Here is a 23,898-nt window from a genome sequence, read left to right on the forward strand (position 1 = left end):
TTATATGCAACTTCCCAGCAGGAGGCTGTAAGCACATAGGGCTGAAACACGATTTCCCCTTGTGGAGGGGAAGAGAGGGAGTTGGGAGGCTGGAGGCTAGGTGGGTTGTACAGTATGTACTAAAGAGGATACTCGCTTTGACTGAATACAACATATGTGTGTTGAGTTCAGGAGAGATTTGCTTCTGCACTGTGTTCACACGGACTCTTTATTTATGTGCAAGCAAACATTCCTCACTGCTCCCTGACAAGGCGGATCATGTTCAGTGCATGCATGCTCAAAACAGGATGTATTCCTGCTAGGGATGGGTGAGAAATTCAATTCAGTTCACAGTTCAAGCCGACTCTATCAAATTTTTACTTTCTGAAACAATATGAGGACTGGAACACAGCCATCCTTCAAATTTGGCACTTTTTCAAATTTTGCAAAAATGTTTACAAAAATGCATATGTTAGGGGAGAGTGTGCATAAAAATGACTATGTGAATGAAAAGAATAGACAAAAATGCATTATATCAGGAGAAACAGCTTGCAAAAATATGTACATGAGTCAAAACTGCTACAAAAATGTGTTTATTAAGAGAAATTCACATTAAAATGTTGGAGGATTTTTGTGAGGATTTTTTTAAAAAAATCGCAAATTGCTGGAGAAATGTGGAGAACTGAATTTAAGATTAGAAAAATTAGAAATTGAGAGAACAGAAAATGACAGATCTTTTCACCCCTAATTCCTGCCCTCACCACCCACCATTCACCTCTAGTCCTAGGAGAAGCTTTAGTGTGCTGTGTTGTTGTGATAGAGCACGTTGCAGGGGGAAAGGCAGGTTACTGAGATTTCCTTTGCCTAGACCTTGACATACTTCCATTAATGTGATAAAGGCAAGGCACACCCAACATTACAGAAAGGATTTAGCTATTGTGATCTTAATGGAATGTCTTTATTAAAGCATCCAACGCAGTTTAAAAATCTTGAGTGGCTGGATGATTATGGATTAAGAAACAAACAATGAGCTGTGGAGTAGAAAGGGGAAGATCTGCCAAGAGACTCAATTGGGTAGAACTCAAAGATGATTGAACAAGAACCCTTCCCAAAGGTTCCAGGTGGTGTGATCCAGAACAGGAGTTCTGTGTTTTTTTAAGGAAGGCCTTGCACACTTCCTTAGTGGTGGCCTGGAAGTCTATTTCACATTTGTTCTGTGGAAGTTCTCCCTCTCTCATAGGTCCTAGATACAGAAACCCAGGCTACTCTGTATGGAACAGGATGTTCATTGCTACAGAACATAGAGAAATGCACAGGTGACTAGCTAGGGATGCTTCTGGATGGCAGGCTAAAGGGAGCAAGCTTCTCCCATCATGCCTTGGCCTGGAGAGGTGATATCAAGAGAGAGTGTAAGAGAACGATTGACCTGGGGCCAGTCTTGTCTTGAACTGGGCTGGAAAGAGATAGGGTGCCTTGACTTACTCTCTGTGCTGAATCCAAAGCTCTGGCTTTGGGGACCTCCTTCCAAAAAACCTAATGGGTGAGCAAGGTCTTTTGGAGTCTTAATTCTAGTAGCTCTTCCACCTTATGCTCAGTTTGCATATATATGTGAATAAAACCATATATTATTAAGACACTACAAGCCTTCAGTGACCGTCATTCCAAGGATACCGAACCCAGAGTAGGCACTGGCACCACTGGAGTCAGAGATTGGGGTATGTGTAACAGTACATTGGGGAAGATGCTAGCCTGCACCCTCCCCCCAAACATTTGTATATACTTTTTGCTATTGGAGGTTGCTGATTCATAGGGTCGCGGTCGCCATAAGTCTTAATTGACTTGAAGGCAGATAACAACAACAAATGTTCCACCAGTTTAAAAGCCACAATAGTGTTTGTTCTTTGGTTAGAGCAGTGAACACACAGAGGATCTACAACATGTTATCAACAGTTCAAAGTCTTGGGTTTATGCTGAGGCAAGACCGGTTCTAGCAAAACCTCCTAGAAATTTAGAATATTGTTAAATATAGATTCTTGGTATAAAAAACTGTGGTATATATAGCCCTGTCAGAGAAGCTGACACACCAGTCAAGACTTTTTAAAGGACAGACCACACCCAATGATTTTTTTTTACAGCAGGGCAAACATCTATATTTTTTAATTATTCAAGTAACAAATGGGTTGACAGAGCATCACCACTATCATAAATTCATTTATGCAATTATAATTAAGAATTTGTTGCTCATCGGGGAACACTTTGAAGACAGACTCCTCAAGAAATCCAAGAGTATTGCTTAATAGATTGTGATATCCTCTATTCAGCAAGTGTTGTACCTCTGAAAAAATGATGTTTATTTTTGTGTGTTTGTGATTTTTTCAGTAAAAAGGTGTATTTTTTTAATATCTACCTCAGTAAGAATTTCAGTGTGAAACAGCAGGCTGTGCATTAATTCTCTGCTCCAAGGATTTCTAGAAACTCTGCAGAGCGGCTAGACCCTCCACTTCAGCCATTGCGCTCATGATAGCTGAGTTCTGCTTTTAGCCAGGCTTGCCATCTTTTTGCTTGAAAGAGATTGGTTCTGTGCCTTTATAGTTGGGGGACAGGCAGAATTTCAAGAGGTGCAACAGCTTTTCTCTGGCATGGCGAAGCAGTGATATGAAAACACTGCTTGTGATATTTCTGCCTGTTCTCCATGAGGCTCAAAGCTGGGGGATTTCAGGCATGAGTCTTGAATGGCCTATGAGCCTCTCTTACTATTTAGTCACCTTAAAGAATGGCATTTGTAATGCAAATGAGCATCCTGGGCAATGGAGAGCTTCCCATTGCAAATCCAGCAAAGGCTGCTTTATTTTCCTAGATGAGACTTAAGAGCATTCTGCCCAATGTAGGCATTAGAGTCACATTAGAAAACAATTTTGAGCAGAAACTGCTTCAAGCCACATTTGTTTAAACAACCTGTTATGTATTTATTTATTTTTTATAGCAACCCATCAGTCCCTGAGAGCTAAAACACTTAAAAATACAATTCGGAATAATTACAATCAACCTCTCCCCAAAAAAGACAACCCAACCCCCCCAAAAAACCCCTATTTCTCAGCATAAACAGGTTACAGCCTGATTTAAAAAAATTTAAAAGGCTGGGTGACTAAAAAGGTGCTGAAAAGACCACAGAAATGGTGCCAGGTGAGCCTCCCTGGGGAAGCTTTTGCATAGCCAGGGTGTCACTATTGAATTGCCCCTCACCTTGGTGGTTTAACTCAGCAACATTTTGTTTGGCAGGGGCAACCTCCAGATAGGGGGTTAAGATTTGAGTGGGTGTATGTGGAGGGCAATGATCTTTCAGGTAACCTGTCCCCAATTCATTTACAATTTTATAGGTTCAAACTAACAGCTGGTATAGTACAGTGGGGAGGAGAGCCTGGCTGGGAGTCCAGAGTCTGTGAGTTCAAATCCCTGCTCGTGTCTCCTGGGTGTCAAAGGCCAGCTAAAGATTACCCCACAGTGAGTGGTTCAGGGGTTATACGCCCTGCCACCTGTGCAGCTGTGGGCAAGCTACACAGTTCCAAGAAGCCCAATCGTGCACAAGGAAGGGGCTGGCTTGTGCAGCTGTGACAAGCTGAGCAGGCCCTTGCCAGCTGGGGAGGACTAGCCTCAGAGGGAGGCAATGGGAAACCCCCTCTGGATACCACTTACCATGAAATCCCTATTCATCGGGTTGCCATAAGTCAGGTTCAAACTAGTACCTTAAATTGGGCCTGGCAATGTGTGATAACAAGTAAGAAGGAAAAGGTTTCAAATTACTGACAGACACTCTTGTAAATTCCCTTGGAAATGCCCTTTCTCTATGTATTTTTCTGTTTATTGTTTGTAAAATGAACAATTGAACATTACAGCTGCCAACTTGCCGAGATCTGTTGTAAGAATAATTGCAATATGAAATTTTTCATTTCTGGCCTGGCCTGGCCTGCAGGGAAGCTTATTAATCAACATCAGAAACTAACAGAAACCAGTGAGGGCTGGGAAAACTATAGTTGCATTTTACAAGAACCCTCCCTGCCCCCCTTTCCTTTTTGTGCTTCTATGGAAGCTGGCAGTCAAATTCATGGCCATTTTTTCTGCCTGAGGCAGGGCAAGAAATGGCATGCATGTACACACAGGTCAGGTGACCGATAGGTGGGTGGCCCTGCCCGCTTGTCAGAGTTGGCCTATCAGGTGGGGGGAGGGGTCTAATTTGTCCTCAGAATCCCCATGGGGATTGAACTCCCCAATCACCAGCTGATGAGCAGAGGGTTCAGTCCTGCTCTCCGCGCAGACTGGCAGCAGCTGTACAGGTTTTCAGTCTCTCCCAGCCCTACCTAGAGATGCCTTGGATTGAACCTGGGACCTTCTGCATACAAAGCAGATGCTGTACCACTGAGCCACAGCCCTCCCCCAATGCATTAGAATAACTAGCAAGCTACGTGGTTTCTTGTGGTAGTGGGGAAAGCTGCTTGCCCACTCAAAATTGCCCTCCCCTGGTTTCTTTGTCACCTATGTGGTATGTGGGGAGGAGAAGCTACAGGGTCCCCACAGCTTTTTCTCTATGGAGAGAGAAGGACCTTGAAGGAGAAGGGAGGTTAAGCCATTTTATGGCAGGAAGAAAGGTTTTGAAGATGCTGGATCATAGCCTTGCCTGATCAGAATGAAAGTCCTCCCAGTAATGTGCAAAGCGGAACACCTAGTTCCAGGCAGAGGTGATCAGCAGCAGCGTCAGAAAAGCTTCCAAAAAAAGAAATATATGGAGTTGAGTAGACAGCTGGTTTTGGATGGAGTTGCACACCCTCTGAAGGAGCATGTTTGCAGTATGGAGTGCTTCTAGAACCAACAGGTGGCTCAGGTGGTCTCAGTGGCAAGGAGAATCTGCTTCCACCATGATGTGGAAGTGGTTCCAGCGATATTTTTATTTGCCGTTTTAATAATTCAGGTATTGAATATTCATTGTGTTTATGGTTTGGTTATTTACTTTGTACTTCAAAGCACCTATTAATCTGTTCATTCAAAAGTGGGCTAGAAAACTATTAAACGGTTTTGATTTTGTACACGATCCTATGTAATCTGTGAATTCTAACTTGGGTACTCTTAACTCCACTGTCAGAGGAAGTATCTCTCTGAGTATCAGTTGTTGGGGCTCTGAAGTGGGGAGAGTGCTCTTGCACTCAGATCTTGCTTGTGGGCTTCCCATGGGCATCTGGCTGCCCACTGTGAGAACAGAATGCTGGGCTAGGTGGGCCGCTGGCCTGATCCAGCAGGCAGACTCTGCTTACGTTATTATGTCCCACCCTGGGATCTGTTATGATGAGGGAAGGGCTAAAAATATATTGAGTAATAAATAAAAGAAGGAAGGAAGGGAAGATGAAAGGAAGAAATAAAAATGTCTGTGCTTTCTTTTTCAGTTGGTACATAAGCGGGATCAGCAGAAACAAGGCCAACCACCTCCTCCTCTCCCCTCCCAATCACCATGGCTCCTTCCTCATCCGGGATAGCGAGAGTAACAGAGGGGAATACTCTCTATCAGGTAACCACCACAATTCACCTGTCAGCTTTATGGGACTGTCCACATTATCGTTTTGAACCAGCTGAACTGCCAAGAAAGTTTGTGAAATACAGTTTTATAATGAGACAATTCTCAGTGCCTTCCCCAAACAATATTTCTCAGAGTTTCTTGGGGAAAGGAAGTCAGCCTCCCTGACAGATGCTAAAAATCGGTTCAGAATCTGTATGGCATAGATGTGTCCTTTTTTTCCTGTCCCTCTTGTCCTCTATTTCTACATATAAAATCCATCTGGGTGGCCACTGTGAGATGCTGGACCAATTGGGCCACTAGGCTGATCCAGCAGGTTCTTCCTATGTTCTTATGGAAATACTTGATATATGATTACATCCTCACCTTTCCTCCAAGGTGCTCAAGGCAACACACATGGCTCCCCCCCCCATGTTATCCTCACAACAACCCTTTGAGGTTGGTTAGGCTGAGAGATAGTGACTTGCCCAAGGCCAGTGAGCTTCATGGTGAAGTGGGGATTTGAAACTGGGTACCCCGTTCCTAGACCAGCACTGTAACTGCTACTACACACTTTCAGAGCCTCTTAAATGTCTCTAAGAATGTTTCAATCTCAATTTGCATTTTACTGTCTTCTGTGCTATGGATTAAGTAGTACTGTTTGTAACGTGGACTTAATTCTATGCTTTTCTATATTTTTATAGAGGGTATTTTTGTGAGGGTAGTTGTTATAAATTCTGCACTGTACTGGCTTCTGAAGCGTGTTAGTAAACTCCCTATTAATAATATCCCCGAAAATCAGAAAGAGGAACAAAATAGGGGCAGCCTGTTTTGCCTTGGACTGGTACTAGACCTGGAGTCCCTAATACGGTGCCCGTGGGAACCATGGTGCTCTCTCTCACACACACACCCAAGGCCCATGCCCCTCACAATGTGTATATTTATTTATTTGCCATCGGTGGGCCTGTGCTGGCTGGAAAGTAAAGTGAAGGCATCATTCTGCCACCCCTCCCTCTTACCCCCCTTTTCCCATAATGCCTTTGAGCCCTGTGTATGTAGGTGTGCTGACTGTTTTTTTGCTTGTTTGTCTGATGTAGCATGCATTGTTGTTTGTTTCTTGTGGCATTTTTGCCTGGGGAGATTGCTGTGGTCTGCCCTTTTTGACTGTCTCATTTGTTTTGGGGTATCTGTAGGTACTTAGACTATTTTGAGTGTGTGGGGGAGTCTGAGCATCACAACTTTGTCTTCTGTGAAACATGTATATTGTGGTGCACATGACAGTTTTGTAGATTTCTAAATGTACCCTGGCTCAAAAAGACTGGGATCCCTATACTAGAATGTAGGCACTCTCCCTGGTTAAAGGAGCCCACTGGAGTGATATACTTGATGCAAGGTTGTTGCCCTTTTGTGTGTGTGTGAAAGGATAGATAACAAGAGTTTTGTAATCACTCTTGTTGTTGCTTCCAGGAATTGTAGGATGCCTGATTAGGCTTTGGAGAGACAGGGAAAACATTCATGCTTACTGTAGGAAAAGTGGGTGTTTGAGTATCTTCACGATCTGGGAATCAAGAGGGTGGAAGCATGATATGGGTTTCAAGCACTTTTTTATCTTCTCTTTCAAAGGAAGGAAATTAACCTGTAGAAGCAAGGAATCCTGAATCTGTAAAATAAAATGACATCTTTGAATCTCTTTTTAAGTTTACTGTTTAATTGCTTGTTTTAACTGTTTTTATTGATAATTTTAACATATCTTGCAAACTGCTTGGAGGGTTTATTACAATCAAGTGGTATATAAATTTTGTTAAATAAATAAAAATAAATACATAAAATAAGAAATGGAAACTAGAAGTCCACATAAATTAAAATTTTGCCATTGGACTTCCAGCTTTGACTTGGGCATTCAAATAAATTTTAATAAGAAGTCCAGCTTGTTGGTCAGATGTGTATTGTCACTGTTTTCAGTGGATGTTCCAATCTGGTTAATTAGAGGTGGATTAAGAGTTGCCACCAGTTCCTAGTAATAGCAAACTTCCAAGAACAAAATTGGCTCCTTTTTTCCTTCCCGCCCAAATTGGTCAGCATTCCACAGCCACTGAGCATGCCCAGCCCTCAGTGGGCTGTGTTTTGGGTTTTCTTGGGGTTTTTTTGGACGGTGGATGGTTCTACCTTAAGGCTTTTTTGCCCTAAAGATTTTTTGTTCTTCTGCTGTGCCTGCTAATACCTCCCTCATGTGTGTGTGTGTGGGGATGCGGTTTTGCCTTCAGAAGGATCTACAATTGGAGAATGAATTTACTATTAATATATAGGATTGTCCAAGTTAGGAGTGGGCAAGTGTATTGGTCCCAAGGTAAACAGTGGATGGTATTATGGGCGGCTCCCATTTTATGGACTCATTTTATCGGCCTCCTGAGTTCCCTGGTGTAAAATAATATATGAGATAATCCTTGGTATGGAGTATAAGCCCCCTTATAAAGAGAAGTTTGTCCCCCTTTTTTTCTCCCTTCTCATTTTCTGCGAGGTCAGCCAGTGTGCCTGCTGTTAATGTAAACAAAATGTAAAGAAGCTGGGAAGCCTGTCAGTTATTGGTGTAACCGTCCAGGAGACCTGTCCTTGCGGGCTGCAGCCATGTCTTCAGCCGCACACAGGTTTGCAGCCTATTGCAAGCAATGTGTCTGGACAGGTGCGCATATGTCAACAACTAGTTAACCTTCAGCTAGCTGGCCTTGAGCTAGTTAATTTCTGTTTTCCCATGGGCAGTCCAGAAGAATATCTCATCGAGGTATGCATAGAGTAGCCCATAGAAACATACATAATCCCTCTGAGATCTACAGATGGAATCATTTGATTTAAAAAAAAAAACGCTATTTAAAAAGGCAGAAAGCCCAATACATTTCAACAGTGCTTTACGCCTGGTCGAAGGCTGCTGTTACTGCTGATCCAAACACCAAGGGTGGCACAAGTCCATTACTCACCGTACTTGAGAGAGTAATGTATGACATGCTCTGTTATGAATTGTAACATGATTTATTTAAATACCCGGTTATTTATTTATTTATTTATTACATTTATATACCGCCCCATAGCCAAAGCTCTCTGGGCAGTTTACAGCAATTAAAAACAATAAAAACAAATTTACAAATTTTAAAACACAAAAAACAATTTGAAACACAATTAAAAACAATTAAAAACAATTTAAAAACACATGCTAAAATGCCTGGGAGAAGAGGAAAGTCTTGACCTGGCACCGGAAAGATAACAGTGTTGGCGCCAGGCGCACCTCATCAAACAGATTGTTCCATAATTTGGGGGCCACCACTGAGAAGGCCCTTTCCCTTGTTGCCATCCTCTGAGCTTCCCTCGGAGTAGGCACCCAGAGGTTATTTATTTATAAATAAATTTGTATACCACTATTTCGTTAAAAACATCAAAGCAGTTTGAAAGTTAAACAAACAACAACCATACACTGAAATACAATAAAAAAACAAAGGTCAACTGTAACGTGATGTGTTTGATGATATATTCTGATTCTCTGGCTACGGCCGCTGATAGCATTTTCCATGAAGATAATCATATATAAGAAATAAGTAACATAATATTTGTTAAATTATTCTCCTGTTGAACTCCCATTTTTCCTGATATAGAATGGTAGAGTTGGAAGGGGCCTATAAGGCCATCAAATCCACCCCCTGTGCAGTGCAGGAAGCCAAATTAAAGCATACCTGACAGGTGGCTGTCCAGCTGCCTCTTGAAGGCCTCCCATGTTGGAAAGCCCACCTTCTACCTAGGTCATTGGTTCCATTGCCATACCATCCTTACAGCTAGGAATTTTATTCTGATGTTCAGCTAAAATCTGGCTTCCTGCAACTTGAGCCCATTATTCTGCGTCCTGCACTCTGGGACGATTGAGAAGAGATCCTGGCCCTCCCCTGTATGGCCACCTTTCAAGTACTTGAAGAGTGCTATCATATCTTCCCTCAGTCTTCTTTTCTCAAGGGTAAACATGCCCAGTTCTTTCAGTCTCTCCTTATAGGGCTGTTTCCAGTCCCCTGACCATCATCCTCTTTGCCCTCCTCTGAACCCATTCCAGTTTGTCTGCATCCTTTTTAAAGTGTGGTGTCCAGAACTGGACACAGTATTCAAGATGAGGCCTAACCAGTGCCGAATAGAGAGGGACCAATATTTCACGAGATTTGGAAACTATACTTTTGCCTTTTTTACCTGCCACATCACACTGTTGGCTCATGTTCAGCTTGTGATCAACAACAATCCCAAGATCCTTCTTGCATGTAGTATTTCTGAGCCAAGTGTCCTCCATCTAATAACTGTAAATTTGGTTTCTTTTTCCTAGGTGTAGAACTTTGCACTTATCCGTGTTAAATTTCATTCTGTTGTTTTCAGCCCAATGGTTCAGCCTATCAAGATCACTTTGAATTTTGTCTTCCAAGGTATTAGCTATCCCTCCCAATTTTGTATCATCTGCAGATTTGATAAGCATTCCCTGCACCTCCTCATCCAAGTAATTAATAACAATGTTGAAAAGCACTGGACCCAGGACTGAGCCCTGCAGTACCCTCTTATTACCTCCCCCCAGTTTGAGAAGGAACCATTGATAAGTACTCTTTTTATAGCCAACTGTGGATCCACCTGATCCATCCAGCCCACATTTAGCTAGCTTGCTAATCAGAATATCATGGGGCACTTTGTCAAAAGTTTTGCTGCAGCTGAGATATATTATGTCCACAGCATTCCCACAGTCTACAAGGGAGGTTACCCAATCAAAAAAAGAGGTAAAATTAGTCTGGCAGGATTTGTTTTTGTTAAATCCATGTTGGCTTCTAGTAATCACTGCATTGTTTTCAAGGTGCTTACAGACTGACTGCTTTATAATCTGCTCCAGAATTTTCCCAGGGATTGATGTCTGGCTGTAGTCTGTAGTTCCCATGTCCCTCCTTTTTGCCCTTTTTGAAGATACAATATTAGCCCTCCTGCAGTCATCCAGCACTTCACCCATCCTTCACAATTTTGCAAAGATAATAGACAGTGGTTCTATTATCTTTGTGAAATATATATCCTCAGTCCTAAGTAAATTCTTGGGTGGGATCTCCAACCGTTAGCCCGCCTGTCTTAGACTACTGCTTTTGGTGATGGTGCAAGCTTAGGTGAGCATGACGACTGACATATAAGGAACCTGGATAGCTAATAGTCAAAGGAGAGTACATGAGAACCCTCTGTAATGGGCCAGCCCATATATTGGTTTAAAATGTGTATAAAATATTGCTGAAATAGCTTCCATTGCTTATATTTGCTTAACTTATAGCTTACTGATGCATAAAGTTGCAAAGGGTAAAAAAGTTATACTTTTAAAAATGGGCTTCTTGCCCTTCTGAGTACAGCAATATTTTGTTGTGAGGCAAAGTACAAAGTGATAAGTCTAGGCAGTCAGCCAACACTCTGGCTGTATCAACAAGGAAGCCCCTTATATGGTGAAGTTAAGTCAACTAGTTGTTGATATAAATCACACTAGGCGTGTCTGGCTAACGACCTGAGAAAGTGGCAGGGAAAGGTGCAACAAAAAGTTGTAGCTGATAAGCCCATGAAGATGCCCCCCCTTTCTTATAAGAAAGTGTATAAAAGCTAAGTTTTTATAGCACTTATTACCCTCCACTCCAGCTGGAGTGAGGGTCGAAGAGAGTGCAGGAGAACCATTCCATCTGTTCCATCCATGGCATCTGATGTGTGATGTATTTCCATGTACTTTCTAACTTTGGCTCAAGACTTAAGTTTAACTCAGTCTTTCATCTATTGTAAACTATGTTAACTAAGATATGCCTTCAAAGTCTTATACTTTGATGTTAAATTGATATCCAACAACTTATTTCTTGCTGATATGTATTCTTACTCTATGTTTCTGCAATGTTGGCAAAGACCACCGAGAATGCATTTGGTTAGTTGTAGTGTGCAAGATATGAATAAATAGCATATATTGTAAAGATTATTATTCTGTCTGAAGTTTGACTCCCAAATAGAAAATTTCTGGTACATCCCAAGACTCAAGAATCCTTGAGTGGAGTCTCCTCTATCTTCCGCCTAAGTTTAACTTCTGTTGATACCCTGTGAGCTTAGGTGAACTATCGTTTGACATACAAGGACTCTGGGTAGATATGGAGGAAGGGAGAAAGCAAGAATTCTTGACCCTGCGCATTCACAAGAAGAGGGCCAGCCTTGCGGGTATCACCTCAATCCTGTGTATTCACAAGAACGAGGCCATTCAGCCGGTTTCAGTGGGCCACACAAATACACTCCCCACCTCTCTCACACACAAATGCACACAGTCTTCCACCCGCTCACTGTCACACATGCACACTTCTATAGTTTATTAGAGTTTTTGCATTATAACAATAGAACAATGCAATCCCTTATTCTCTACCCAGCACCCCTCCCTCCCTCCGCCCTAATGCCCCCCTTTTGGAAGGTTTACGACAATTTCATTTCTGATGTTCAGTTGTTCTACATGTTATGCAGTGCTCAGATAAGGGTTCAGATACATGAGTGTCTGGTGGGGCCCCAGATTAACAACAGTTGAGTTGGAGGAGTGTCCATCTCTGCATTGCATTGTACTGGCCACTTCTTCTAGTTGTGGAGTTGAACTAGAAGAAGAGTTCTGAAACTGCACTCCAAATCTCTGGGGAGTTTCATTTTTTAAAATGTAATTTATGGAGGAGGATTTTATCATGGGATGCTAGTTGCAGAAGGTCTTGTATCCAGTTTTCCATGTCTGTTGTGACCCGGGCTTTCCAATATTGAAGGACTATTTCTTTTGCTGCCAGCGTGGCTCAGTGGCACCATGCTTCCTGTCCTTTCAATAGTCCCCTCTTGGCAGGTATGCAGCCGATTACTATGTTGGTGTCTCCTATTAACAGGGATTTGCCCAGAACCAAGTTAATTCAAGCCTGTACTTCTGGAAGGCAGGCAGGTCCATATTTGATGAGTTAAGCCTGCTTGGGGCTGTTTACATCTCCAGCAGTCATCCATGGGTGTAATGTCCCTGCACTTAAAGCATGCTGGTGTCCAGTAGGCCTGGAAGAGTATCTTCTCTGATGGATTAACCTCAGCCTAACATCATGGGTGGCTAGTTTAATACTGCGTAGGGCTTTTTGCTACTGTGCAGGTGTGGTGAGCTTCTAATGATTTGCTCCATTTTGCCTAATTGGGCCTAGATCAAAGCTTAGTGTGTTACATACTGATGTGTATAGGCACTTATTGCTTTCTTGGGAAGATGAAAGTGCATGCTGTTTGCAGGAGATCTAGTGTGTCTCCTGCGCTCAGCATATCTAGGTCAAATTTTGCTACAATGCTGTGCTTGAGTTGTAAGAATTGCCAGGCAGTTGCAGGAGAAAGATCAAGTGTCCAAAAGGTTTTTAATTAACTATTCTGTGTTATGATCTGTGAGGGGCCTCTTGTTTCTAATCACTCACCCTTTCCCCTCCATCTCAGCTATGGGGATGGAGAGGTTTAAACCTTCCCTGGGTGACATTAGATCCCATCATGCCCCCTCCCTGTTGCCCAAGAGAAGTGTACACACCTGTGCCCTCCTGAGCTCTTTCCAGCATCAATCAGTGGGATAGCACAGAAGGGAAAGGCGTCCATTGGAATTGCAATAATGTCATCATGTGCTCTCCCTGCCTCCCTGCTGATTGACAGCAGCTGTTTAGTGAGTTCAGGGGAGCACAATTGCCCACGTGGGGCAGGAGGGTGTGGATTTGGCCAGGGGAAGGCTGGGCCATCCTTGGTGGGCCACAGGGGAGGCCTGTGAGGGCCACGTGAGACCCAACAGGCTGCCCACCTGTGGTCTTATCAGTTCAGACTATTTGTTCATTTAGTCTGGTGTGTACGCACAGCAGTTTAAAGTGGATTTGATGTGTGTGCCTTTGCTTTCCCCTCATTTAATTTGGATTTTCCTGATCTGTGGATAATCGAAGCGGGGGAGAATCCAACATAAAAACACTCATGTTACCCAAGTATGGATGCACTGAAGCACATTGTGTAGGTGGTTGTGGTTTTTTTTTTAACATGTGTGGTAATGTTTTCCTGAAAGCCACCTATTGCCACCACCACCTACTTCCCTTGTCTCATCACCTGAGCACAACCTAGCTATTTTGTTTCTGTCAGCCCAAAGGGAAGAATGCAGTGTGCCTATTTCCACCAGTTGTTGCTGAAGGTACTTTTGCATTAATTTAATTTTTTAACAAAAACTGTTTTGTGCAGAACTGCTTTTGCACAAAATTGTTGTATTAAAAATAAAAATAGTCCTTGCAAGTACAGGAGGTGGAAAAGAAAAAGGGAAAGGGACAAAAAAGATATTGTCTCCAAATTGCTCCCCTCTACCCCCATCACTTTCCCTGTCCTGCCTTGGCTTGTATGTGAAATGTTTGGCTTATGTTCTTCTCCAAGCTTCATTGCAGCTTTCTGTGTTGCAGGGTTAGGGGGAGGAGGTGTGGACATCAGAGGCACCTGTGCCTCTGCCTGCCTGACCATCCCCCCCCCAGCATGGTGCTCCTTGGTAGGCTGCTGATTTTCTACCTGGTGGGGCCAGCATTACACACACATATACATTTATTTTTGAAAGTGCTGTTTTGCGCAAAATTGATAAATTGAAAAACACGTATTTCAAAAATAGTTTTAAACATTGGCAGTTTTGCCCACTGTGAAACATGCTTGAAAGATTGGTTTCGGTGTAAGTTAATTATTGTGATATTCCACAGACAAACAATTAAAAAAAAAAGGTGTGGACTCACACAGTTAAACAAATATCTGTGCACATGGCCACAATGGACCTCAGGTTTCCAGAACTTCCAGAGGGCAGGGAAATAGTAAGTGAGGGGAGGGGAGAACAACATATAGCACACATACTTCCCATTGAGGAACCCCCCATTAGTGTGGACAGGAAACATTTACACTGAAAGTGCTAATGTGTTGATGAAAGTGCACAAATACTCACACAGAAAAACCAGATCTGTGTGACCCACACGTACATAAGAACATAAAAAGAGCCTGCTGGATCAGGCCAGTGGCTGATCTAGTCCAGCATCCTGTTCTCACAGTGGCCAACCAGGTGCCTGAGGGAAGCCCTCAAGCAGGACCCGAGTGCAAGAACACACTCCCCTCCTGAGGCTTCCGGCAACTGGTTTTCAGAAGCATGCTGCCTCTGACTAGGGTGGCAGAGCACAGCCATCATGGCTAGTAGCCATTGATAGCCCTGTCCTCCATGAATTTGTCTAATTTTCTTTTAAAGCCATCCAAGCTGGTGGCCATTACTGCATCTTGTGGGAGCAAATTCCATAGTTTAACTATGCGCTGAGTAAAGAAGTACTTCCTTTTGTCTGTCCTGAATCTTCCAACATTCAGCTTCTTTGAATGTCCACGAGTTCTAGCATTATGAGAGAGGGAGAAGAACTTTTCTCTATCCACTTTCTAAATGCCATGCATAATTTTGTATACTTCTACCATGTCTCCTCTGACCTGCCTTTTCTCTAAACTAAAAAGCCCCAAATGCTGCAACCTTTCCTCGTAAGGGAGTCGCTCCATCCCCCTGATCATTCTGGTTGCCCTCCTCTGAACCTTTTCCTACTCTATAATATCCTTTTTGAGATGAGGCGACCAGAACTGTACACAGTATTCCAAATGCGGCCGCACCATAGATTTATACAACGGCATTATGATATCGGCTGTTTTATTTTCAATACCTTTCCTAATTATCGCTAGCATGGAATTTGCCTTTTTCACAGCTGCCGCACACTGGGTCGACATTTTCATCGTGCTGTCCACTACAACCCCGAGGTTTCTCTCCTGGTCGGTCACTGCCAGTTCAGACCCCATGAGCGTATATGTGAAATTCAGATTTTTTGCTCCAATATGCATAATTTTACACTTCTTTATATTGAATTGCATTTGCCATTTTTCCGCCCATTCACTCAGTTTGGAGAGTCAGCAAACTTGGCCACTTCACTGCTCACTCCTAATTCTAGGTCATTAATGAACAAGTTGAAAAGTACAGGTCCCAATACCGATCCTTGAGGGACTCCACTTTCTACAGCCCTCCATTGGCAGAACTGTCCGTTTATTCCTACTCTCTGCTTTCTGCTTCTCAACCAATTCCTTATCCACAAGAGGACCTCTCCTCTTATTCCATGACTGCTAAGCTTCTTCAGAAGCCTTTGGTGAGGTACCTTGTCAAACGCTTTCTGAAAGTCTAAGTACACTATGTCCACTGGATCACCTCTATCTATATGCTTGTTGACACGTTAACATTAACATCCTGGTGTGTACACTGTTGTTGTGTAAATTTGTATATTTGTTAAGCAGAGAACTCAGCGGTCTGAAATGCGTGTGTGCCAGTGTGTGCATTTACCTAAGTAGCAGGCTTTTACCCTGCATTGAGATCACTGAGACGTAAGACTTAGTAAAATAAGAAAAGCTACTTTATTTATAGAAATACATAGTAGATAGGAAGGCATACCTAGTTCTAACTAACTAAGTTGGAGGCGCAACACCCAGGCTTGGGAGTAAGAGGGAGTAAGAGAACAAGCCATGCTGGCTTGTTCTTCTATGGGCTTAGTTAATCTAGCTTTAATAATACGTTCTACCAGTTTTCCAGGGACAGAAGTTAAGCTAACTGGCCTGTAATTTCTGGGATCCCCTCTGGATCCCTGTTTGAAGATTGGCGTTACATTTGCCACTTTCCAGTCCTCAGGAATGGAGGAGGACCTGAGGGACAAGTTACATATTTTAGTTAGCAGATCAGCAATTTCACATTTGAGTTCTTTGAGAACTCTCAGGTGGATGCCATCCGGGCCTGGTGATTTGTCAGATTTCTTACTATTGACTCAGGTCATTGGCAGTCTTTGGATTTCCTTCCAGAAATGTAATGGATGGGACAGGGTTTTTGAGTGAACCATCACACAGGAGACCACAATTTGAATCTTTGGGTCTCTCCAAGAGGTGGACACCATGTTTGGAAACCAGGCCTAGCCCAAGATATTTTATTGCCCGAGGTGAAGAAGAAGATGCCACCCCAACCCTATTCCACGGACAAAAGTTGAATGGACTGGTATTTCAATCTAATGTTAGTACTGGAGTATCCTCCGTATCATTTGACAATGGAGGCGAGATTAGGCACACAACTTTGGTCTCCAACACTTCATTGCCTTTACCCACCCTCCAGCATTTCCCACCTGAGGTTATTGCCTCATTTTGTCTAATGGTGGGGTTGGAAACCTGAAAGACAGCAAATTCTTCAGGCAAATCTATCCCACAAGTTTTTATTGGTTTGGCTGTCACTTCTTCTCAGGGGATCATGGAAAATGTAGCTCTGTGAAAGGGGGCTAGGGATATCTACTGAATCTTCTCAGCACCTCAGAATGACAATACTTAGGATTCTTTGGGGAAAGCCATGACAGTTACACTAGTATAAAACTGACATAAGTTTAGAGCAGGGACGTAGAACCTGTGGCCTTCCAGATGTTGCTAGGCTACAATCCCCATCATCCCTGATAATTGGCTATGCTAGCTGGGGCTGATCGGAGCTGGAGTCCAACATCTGAGGGCCACAAATTCCCTATTCCTGGTTCATAGAGATGTGCCTTTCCCCCCTTTGTTGTTGTTGTTATGTGCCTTCAAGTCAATTAGAACTTATGGTGACCCTATGAATCAGCGAACTCCAATAGCATCCAACTTTCACATCCATACATAGAGATTGGGAATACCATGGTCTGAATGATCCTGACTTTAGTGTTCAGTGACACATCTTTGCATTTGAGGACCTTTTCTAGTTTTCTCATAGCTGCCCTCCCCATTCCTAGCCTTCTTCTGATTTCTTGACTATTGTCTCCATTTTGGTTAATAATTGTGCCAAGGAATTGATAATCCTTGACAAGTTCAATGTCCTCATTGTCAACTGTAAAGTTACATACATCTTCTGTTGTTATTACTTTAGTCTTTTTGATGTTCAGCTGTAGTCCTGCTTTTGTGCTTTCCTCTTTAACTTTCGTCAGCATTCGTTTCAAACCATTATCTCTCCATAAATCTCTCCATAAATGCGTCTGTGTTAGAATTGCTCAATATGTTTTTAATAATGTTCTTAACCCTTTTTTAAAGTTTTTTTTAAAAAATGTTTTTAACTCTGTTTTGTTTTAATGTATTTTAAGATCTGTTTTTATGATGTTTTAACGTGTTTTTAGCGCTTTGTTTGCCGCCCTGGGCTCCTGCTGGGAGGAAGGGCAAGATACAAATCAAATAAATAAATAAATAAATGTAACCCTGATTGTTTCCTGCCAGGCCCTCTGATAAGTCTTCTTATCAGGATGACCATGTGACCTACTTTACAGAGGAAAGTCCTTTCTTTGAAGGAATCCTCTCTCTGAAGGGGTCTGGTTCAAGTCTGGTTTAATGATAAAGAGCTAGAAGAAGGTAAAGCAGAGGGAGGGGCAGCTTGAAGTTGCTCGTTCACAGTGAGCACCTGGTCAGCAAACAGAGCAGGCAGGCACACACCTCCACTTGGTCACAATCTTGCTCCCCACTTTGGTGGGATGTGTTGTACTTCTATTTAAGTTACAGTAATTATTTCTAAATGTACATGTATACAAATAAATTAGCATATGAAAACTGCAAATCTATGTCCTCTTTCATCCTTTTTTGGTGATGCATATCCCATGTTTTTGGCAATGTGCTAACTGGCTGTCCTAGTTCTTATCTCACCTTCCTGTCTCTGGGGAACCCCCAGGTAGGGATGGAAAGATCTGTTAATTTTGTTCCTCCCAGTTTCTCATTTTTCCAATCTTAAATTCAGTTCTCCACATTTCTGCAGCAATTTTTGATTTTTTAAAAAATCCTCATGAAAATTCTTCAGCATTTTAGTGCGAATTACTCCTAATAAACACATTTTTGTACACAGTTTTGACACACATATTTTTGCAAACAATTTCTCCTAATATAATGCATTTTTGTATGTTATTTTCACTCATATGTTCCTTTTTGTGCACACTTTTCCTTAACATCATCAGTACGCTGATGACACGCAGCTCTATTTCTCCTTTTCATCCTCCTCAGGTGAGGCTGTTAACGTGCTAAACCGTTGCCTGACCGCGACATTGGACTGGATGGGAGCTAACAGACTGAAGCTCAATCCAGACAAGACTGAGACGCTGTTGGTGAGTGCCTTCTCTGCTCAGATGGTGGATGTTCATCCTGTTCTTGATGGGGTTACACTCCCCTTGAAAGAACAGGTTCGTAGCTTGGGAGTTCTTTTCAATCCTTCCCTGCCTCTTGAGGCCCAGGGGGCCTCGGTGGCACGGAATGCTTTTTACCATCTTCGATTGGTAGCCCAGCTACGTCCCTATCTGGACAGTGACGACCTCGCTTCAGTTGTTCATGCTCTGGTAACTTCTAGATTGGACTACTGCAACGCGCTCTATGCGGGGCTGCCCTTGAAGACTGTTCGGAAACTACAGCTAGTCCAGAATGCAGCGGCCAGATTGTTGACGCGGACCAGAAGGTCCGCTCATATAACACCTGTTCTGGCCCGTCTGCACTGGCTTCCTATTTGTTTCCGGGCTAGATTCAAAGTGCTGGTTTTGACCTATAAAGCCCTACACGGCATGGGACCGCAATACCTGGTGGAACGCCTCTCCCAATATGAACCTACCCATACACTACGCTCAACATCTAAGGCCCTCCTCCAAGTACCATCCCATCGAGAGGCTCGGAGGGTGATGACTAGAACCAGGGCCTTTTCAGTAGTGGCCCCCGAACTGTGGAACAGTCTCCCTGATGAGGTGTGCCTGGCGCCGACGCTACTATCTTTTCGGCGCCAGGTGAAAACCTTTTTATACTCCTAGGCATTTTAAAGTGTATTTTAAACAGCATTTCCGTATTTTGGATGTTGTTTGGTTCGTTATTGTTTTTTATTATTATTATTATTATTATTATTATTATTATTATTTATTGTATTTATATATTGTGCTTGTTTTTATCTTTTTGTACACCGCCCAGAGAGCCTTCGGGCTTAGGGCGGTATATAAATTAAACTAAATAAATAAAATAAATAACAAGCATACACATTTTTGTAAGCATTGTTTGGTTGATGAACTGTATCGCAACATTCAAATAAGTCTGAATGTTGAAAGATGGCTGTGTTTCAATTCTCATATTGTTTCAGAAATTGCAAATTTGATAGATTTGGTTTCAAATGTGAACTGAAATTCTCACCCATCCCTATCCCCAGGGGATGATTTTCATATTGTGCCCCCCCCCCCAAAGGAGAAGGCTGCTGGAAACCCTTCATTTTCTCTTGGAATTTGCACAAGGAACTGGCCTGAACTTAACTGAGCCCTTAAACAACAAATTATTCCAGCATCACTAGCTGCATTCCAGATATACTTCTATCCTGGGAACTTAGAGGAAAACAAAAGGCGCTGAGCCTGTGGAGATATGATGGAATTGTGAGTTTGGATTCCTTGTTTAAGAAGCCTGGGCCTTTAGGTAGAACAGTCAGGTGCCAAATTCTCTTCTAACAGAAGTGGGTTTTGTAAGTGTGGGGATCAATCAGTGTTAGTGCTTACCTGGCCAAAGCACCAAAGTTAATTGGGCACTCTAATCAGGGTTCAGATTTGCTCATTAGCAACGCTGTGAGACAGGGAGTAAAGCACAACTGGTGATATAAAGACCACAGACTCAAGATTGCAACTGAAATGAATTAGTCAGTTCACTGGTGTACAATGCTCCATTTAAGGCATATTATGAACATTGTTGTTGTTATATGGCTTCAAGTTGATTGTGACTTATAGCGACCCTATGAATCAGCAACCTCCAATAGCATCTGTTATAAACCACTGTGTGCAGATCTTGTAAATTCAGGTCTGTGGCTTCCTTTATGGAATCAATCCTCTTCTTTGGTCTTCCTCTTTTTCTACTCCCTTCTGTTTTTCCCAGTATTATTGTCTTTTCTAGTGAGTCACGTCTTCTCATTATGTGTCCAGAGTATGATAACCTCCCCAGGCTGGAGGTTTTCCAAGTTAGCGATATAGTTACTGTAAAACGCCCAGATAGCTTCGGCTATGGGGCGGTATATAAGTACAATAAATAAATAAATAAAAATAAAATAGTACTTTTATAAAATATAATTTTGAGGATTTGGCCTTCATCTAACTTCCTCCAGCCCATCTAGTCATGAAACAGAATTTCTAAGTTCCCTGGCATATTGATGTTTTGAGGAAAAACTAATCGTTACCCATCCAGGGCTGTGGACTAGGATCCAGTGGCCTTCAGCTGGGACAAAGCATGTGAAGTAGAGACTGACTGGCCGCAAACAGAAAGAGAGAGGAATAATTCTTTGAACATCTTTTAGATTGATCAGAAACTGGATCAGGAGGATGCCATTTCCCATCTTTTACATCAAGTAAGCCCATATAAAATGTAAGTTATAGATTACCATAATCTTATCTGATGGAAAGTATAATTGGGACCCCTGCTTTCCCCTGACATCCCTTTTTCTCCAAAACCGTTTATTGATTTGATTTGATTTGTTACCCACCCTCCACCATTAGGTCCCAGGGTAGTTTGCAACAATATAATATTTGTTATTTTAAAAAAGTTTAAAAACAAAAGGCAATTACAGGATAGGATGACTCCTGAAATTGTATAGCTCAGATTTCCAAAGCCAGGATAAAGAGGTGCAGCTTCAGCATTCACCAAAAACAATATGGTGAAGGTGCCCAGTGCACCTCTGTGGGGAAAGGGTTCTACAACTTAGGGGCTGCCACAGAGAATACCTTCTCCCAGGCCACCACTGTCTCTGAGCTTCATAGACGGTGGAACTACGAAGAGGACCCCCCTCTGCTGATCTTAACACGCAGGAGGGTTTGTAGGTAGGTATAGGGGGAGAAATTCAATTCAGTTCACATTCGAAGCTGAATCTATCAAATATGCACAATATGAGAACTGAAATATAGCCATCCTTTGAAATTCGCACTTATCGGAATTTTGCAATACGGTTCTCCAACCAAACAATCTTTAAACAAATGCAAGTATAAGGGGAGGTGTGCTTAAAAACGAATACATTAGTGAAAGTAACATGCAAAAATGCACTGTATTAAGATAAATGGTTTGCAAAATTGTGTAATTAGTCAAAACTGCATACAGATATGTGTTTGTTAGGAGAAATCTGAACTAAAATGCTAAAGAATTTTCATGAAGATTGTTTTCAAGTTGGTAAATTGCTGCAAAAATGTGGAGAACTGAATTTAAGATTAGAAAAATGAGAAACAGAGAACTGGAGTGAACAAATTCTTCCATCATTATCTGTAGCGGAGGAGGTGGTCTTTCAGATATTCCAACGACGTGTATAATTCCACATTTATTGAGATGCCATTGATCTTCTTATCAAGTGTTTTATTATGCTGATAGTATGATGATGCCAAGGTCTCACACGACTGTCTCTGGGAGTCAGCAAAAAGGTTCCCAGCAAACTGCACAAAAGGGGCACACAGTTGAATCCCTTCATTCTTGTCATCTGTTTGCCATGGCTGCTGTGCTGTTTGCTGAAACTGATGGTTCTGCAGGCCTAGCAAGGCCCAGATAAACAGATTTCCTTAGACTGAACCTTGGGGTTTCTGCAATCCACTTGGCAGAGTTCTGCTGAGCCATACCTGTGCAGGTGTTTGCATCCAAATAACTGTGAAAGTGCTTGGAGTCTGGGACATTATGGGTAGTGCCACGCAGAATAAACTAGCCATTTCTACATTCCTGAAAATATATCACCGGCGTGAACCATAAAGGCTGGACTAAAAATGCTGGGTGTCCCAGCACTGATCAGGTTAGGGAACCTGGGGACAAAGCTGCCACAAATTGTGTCCTTTCCTTTCTCCTTCCCTTCACTTTCAGTTCGGAATCATACCAAAGTGCGACACTTCAGAATCTACAAGGAGCCCGGAGGAAGTTTTTACTTGGAAAAGAGGCACACATTTCCAAATCTTGAGCAGCTCCTTACCTATTACACTATCAACTGGAAGGTCATACAGAGCCCCTTGCTTCAGCCCTGCATCCAGAAGGTAGGTATGGGGAGTCAGAGCTGAATATCTTTTCCTGCATCAGCAGTCATTCCTTTCTGTCCTGTCCATTACTTCTGTCTACTTCTTGCCTTCTGCATCCCTATTGTCCTCCTCTGTCTGTTCAATATTTCTGTGTCAGACTTCCCCAATGTGGTGTCCTCCAGATGTCCTGGACTACAACTCCCATCAGATTCAGCCAGCACGGGGCTGCTCTGTTGTCTAAACACTCAGAATAAACACTCTTCTCTCCGGTTTGTCTATCCAGCTAGTCATTTTTATCTGTATTGCAACCTATACAATGTCAAACTCATACACCCCATGTCTGAAATTTGTCTGGGTTTTGGGACACGTTATTCAAGGGAAATCCATAATTCAATGCATGTTTTTCTATTGGAAAAATGTTTCTCTCCATAATTCAATGCATATTGCATTTTCTATCCATAATTCAGTGCTTATTATTATATTGGAAATTGAAATCTGAATTATGGTGCTTATGGGTTTCTCAGACACACACACACACACACCAATTTCAAAGTTTTTTGTTAAATTCAATTTGTAAATGATTTTATATCACACAAGTAGGAATTTCTCAATGAGACAAAATTATGATTCAGCCGCAAGAAACTTCTCCCTTTTCTTTTCCCATGGGATAGACGGGATTCTCCTCCGCCTTAGAACCAGCACCCAGTTCAATGTTTCTGATGTTTACCAGGAGTTGCTGAAGAGATCAGACTAAAAAAATGAGGATTGGCTCCCTGCCTGCATTCACAATCACCCACCCAGTTTCCTGCTACGGATTCAGTAACTCCCAGCCACCTGCAGAAGCTAGCCAGATTTTTCCTGGCCCCAAGCCAGGCCATACCTAGAAACTTCTGTCTATTGTCTTCATTTATACTTGCCACCAACACCTACCTTCCTCGACTCAAGCAAGATGAAATAATTGGTTTCTGGATGTAGTTCTCAGTAGGGTGGTGGCAAATTCAGAAGTGCAGGGTCCCTTCATGAGTCACCCACGCCCCCTCACAGCCATGTCCTCTTTTCCACTTTCCCTCATCTCCCTTGCTCTCCCTGTCATCCCATGAGTCCACACTCCAGTACAACAGAAATCCCTAGGAGCCAATCAGCATGAAAGGGGAGGCTGTGTTAACTATTGAGAAGAGTCTTCTCAGTGGCTGACTTACCTTCTTTCACCCTAATTGGCTCTAATCAGTACTAAAGGCCAAGGACTCTTCTCAGTGGCTAACATGCTCCCTTTTCATGCTGATTGGCTCATACACA

General features: G+C 42.5%; 1 protein-coding gene across 1 annotated transcript in view; it reads left to right on the plus strand.

Annotated features, from left to right (window-relative positions):
• SRMS (src-related kinase lacking C-terminal regulatory tyrosine and N-terminal myristylation sites) overlaps window positions 1-23,898 on the plus strand; it is a 50,087-nt gene that overhangs the window by 6,877 nt on the left and 19,312 nt on the right. The window contains exons 2-3 of the mRNA XM_061631002.1: window positions 5,412-5,533; window positions 22,454-22,620. Of these exons, the coding sequence (XP_061486986.1) occupies window positions 5,412-5,533; window positions 22,454-22,620 (289 nt within the window). The remainder of the gene's footprint in view (window positions 1-5,411; window positions 5,534-22,453; window positions 22,621-23,898) is intronic.

This window comes from Rhineura floridana, chromosome 6, assembly GCF_030035675.1.
Source record: "Rhineura floridana isolate rRhiFlo1 chromosome 6, rRhiFlo1.hap2, whole genome shotgun sequence".
Classification (NCBI taxonomy): Eukaryota; Metazoa; Chordata; class Lepidosauria; order Squamata; family Rhineuridae; genus Rhineura; species Rhineura floridana.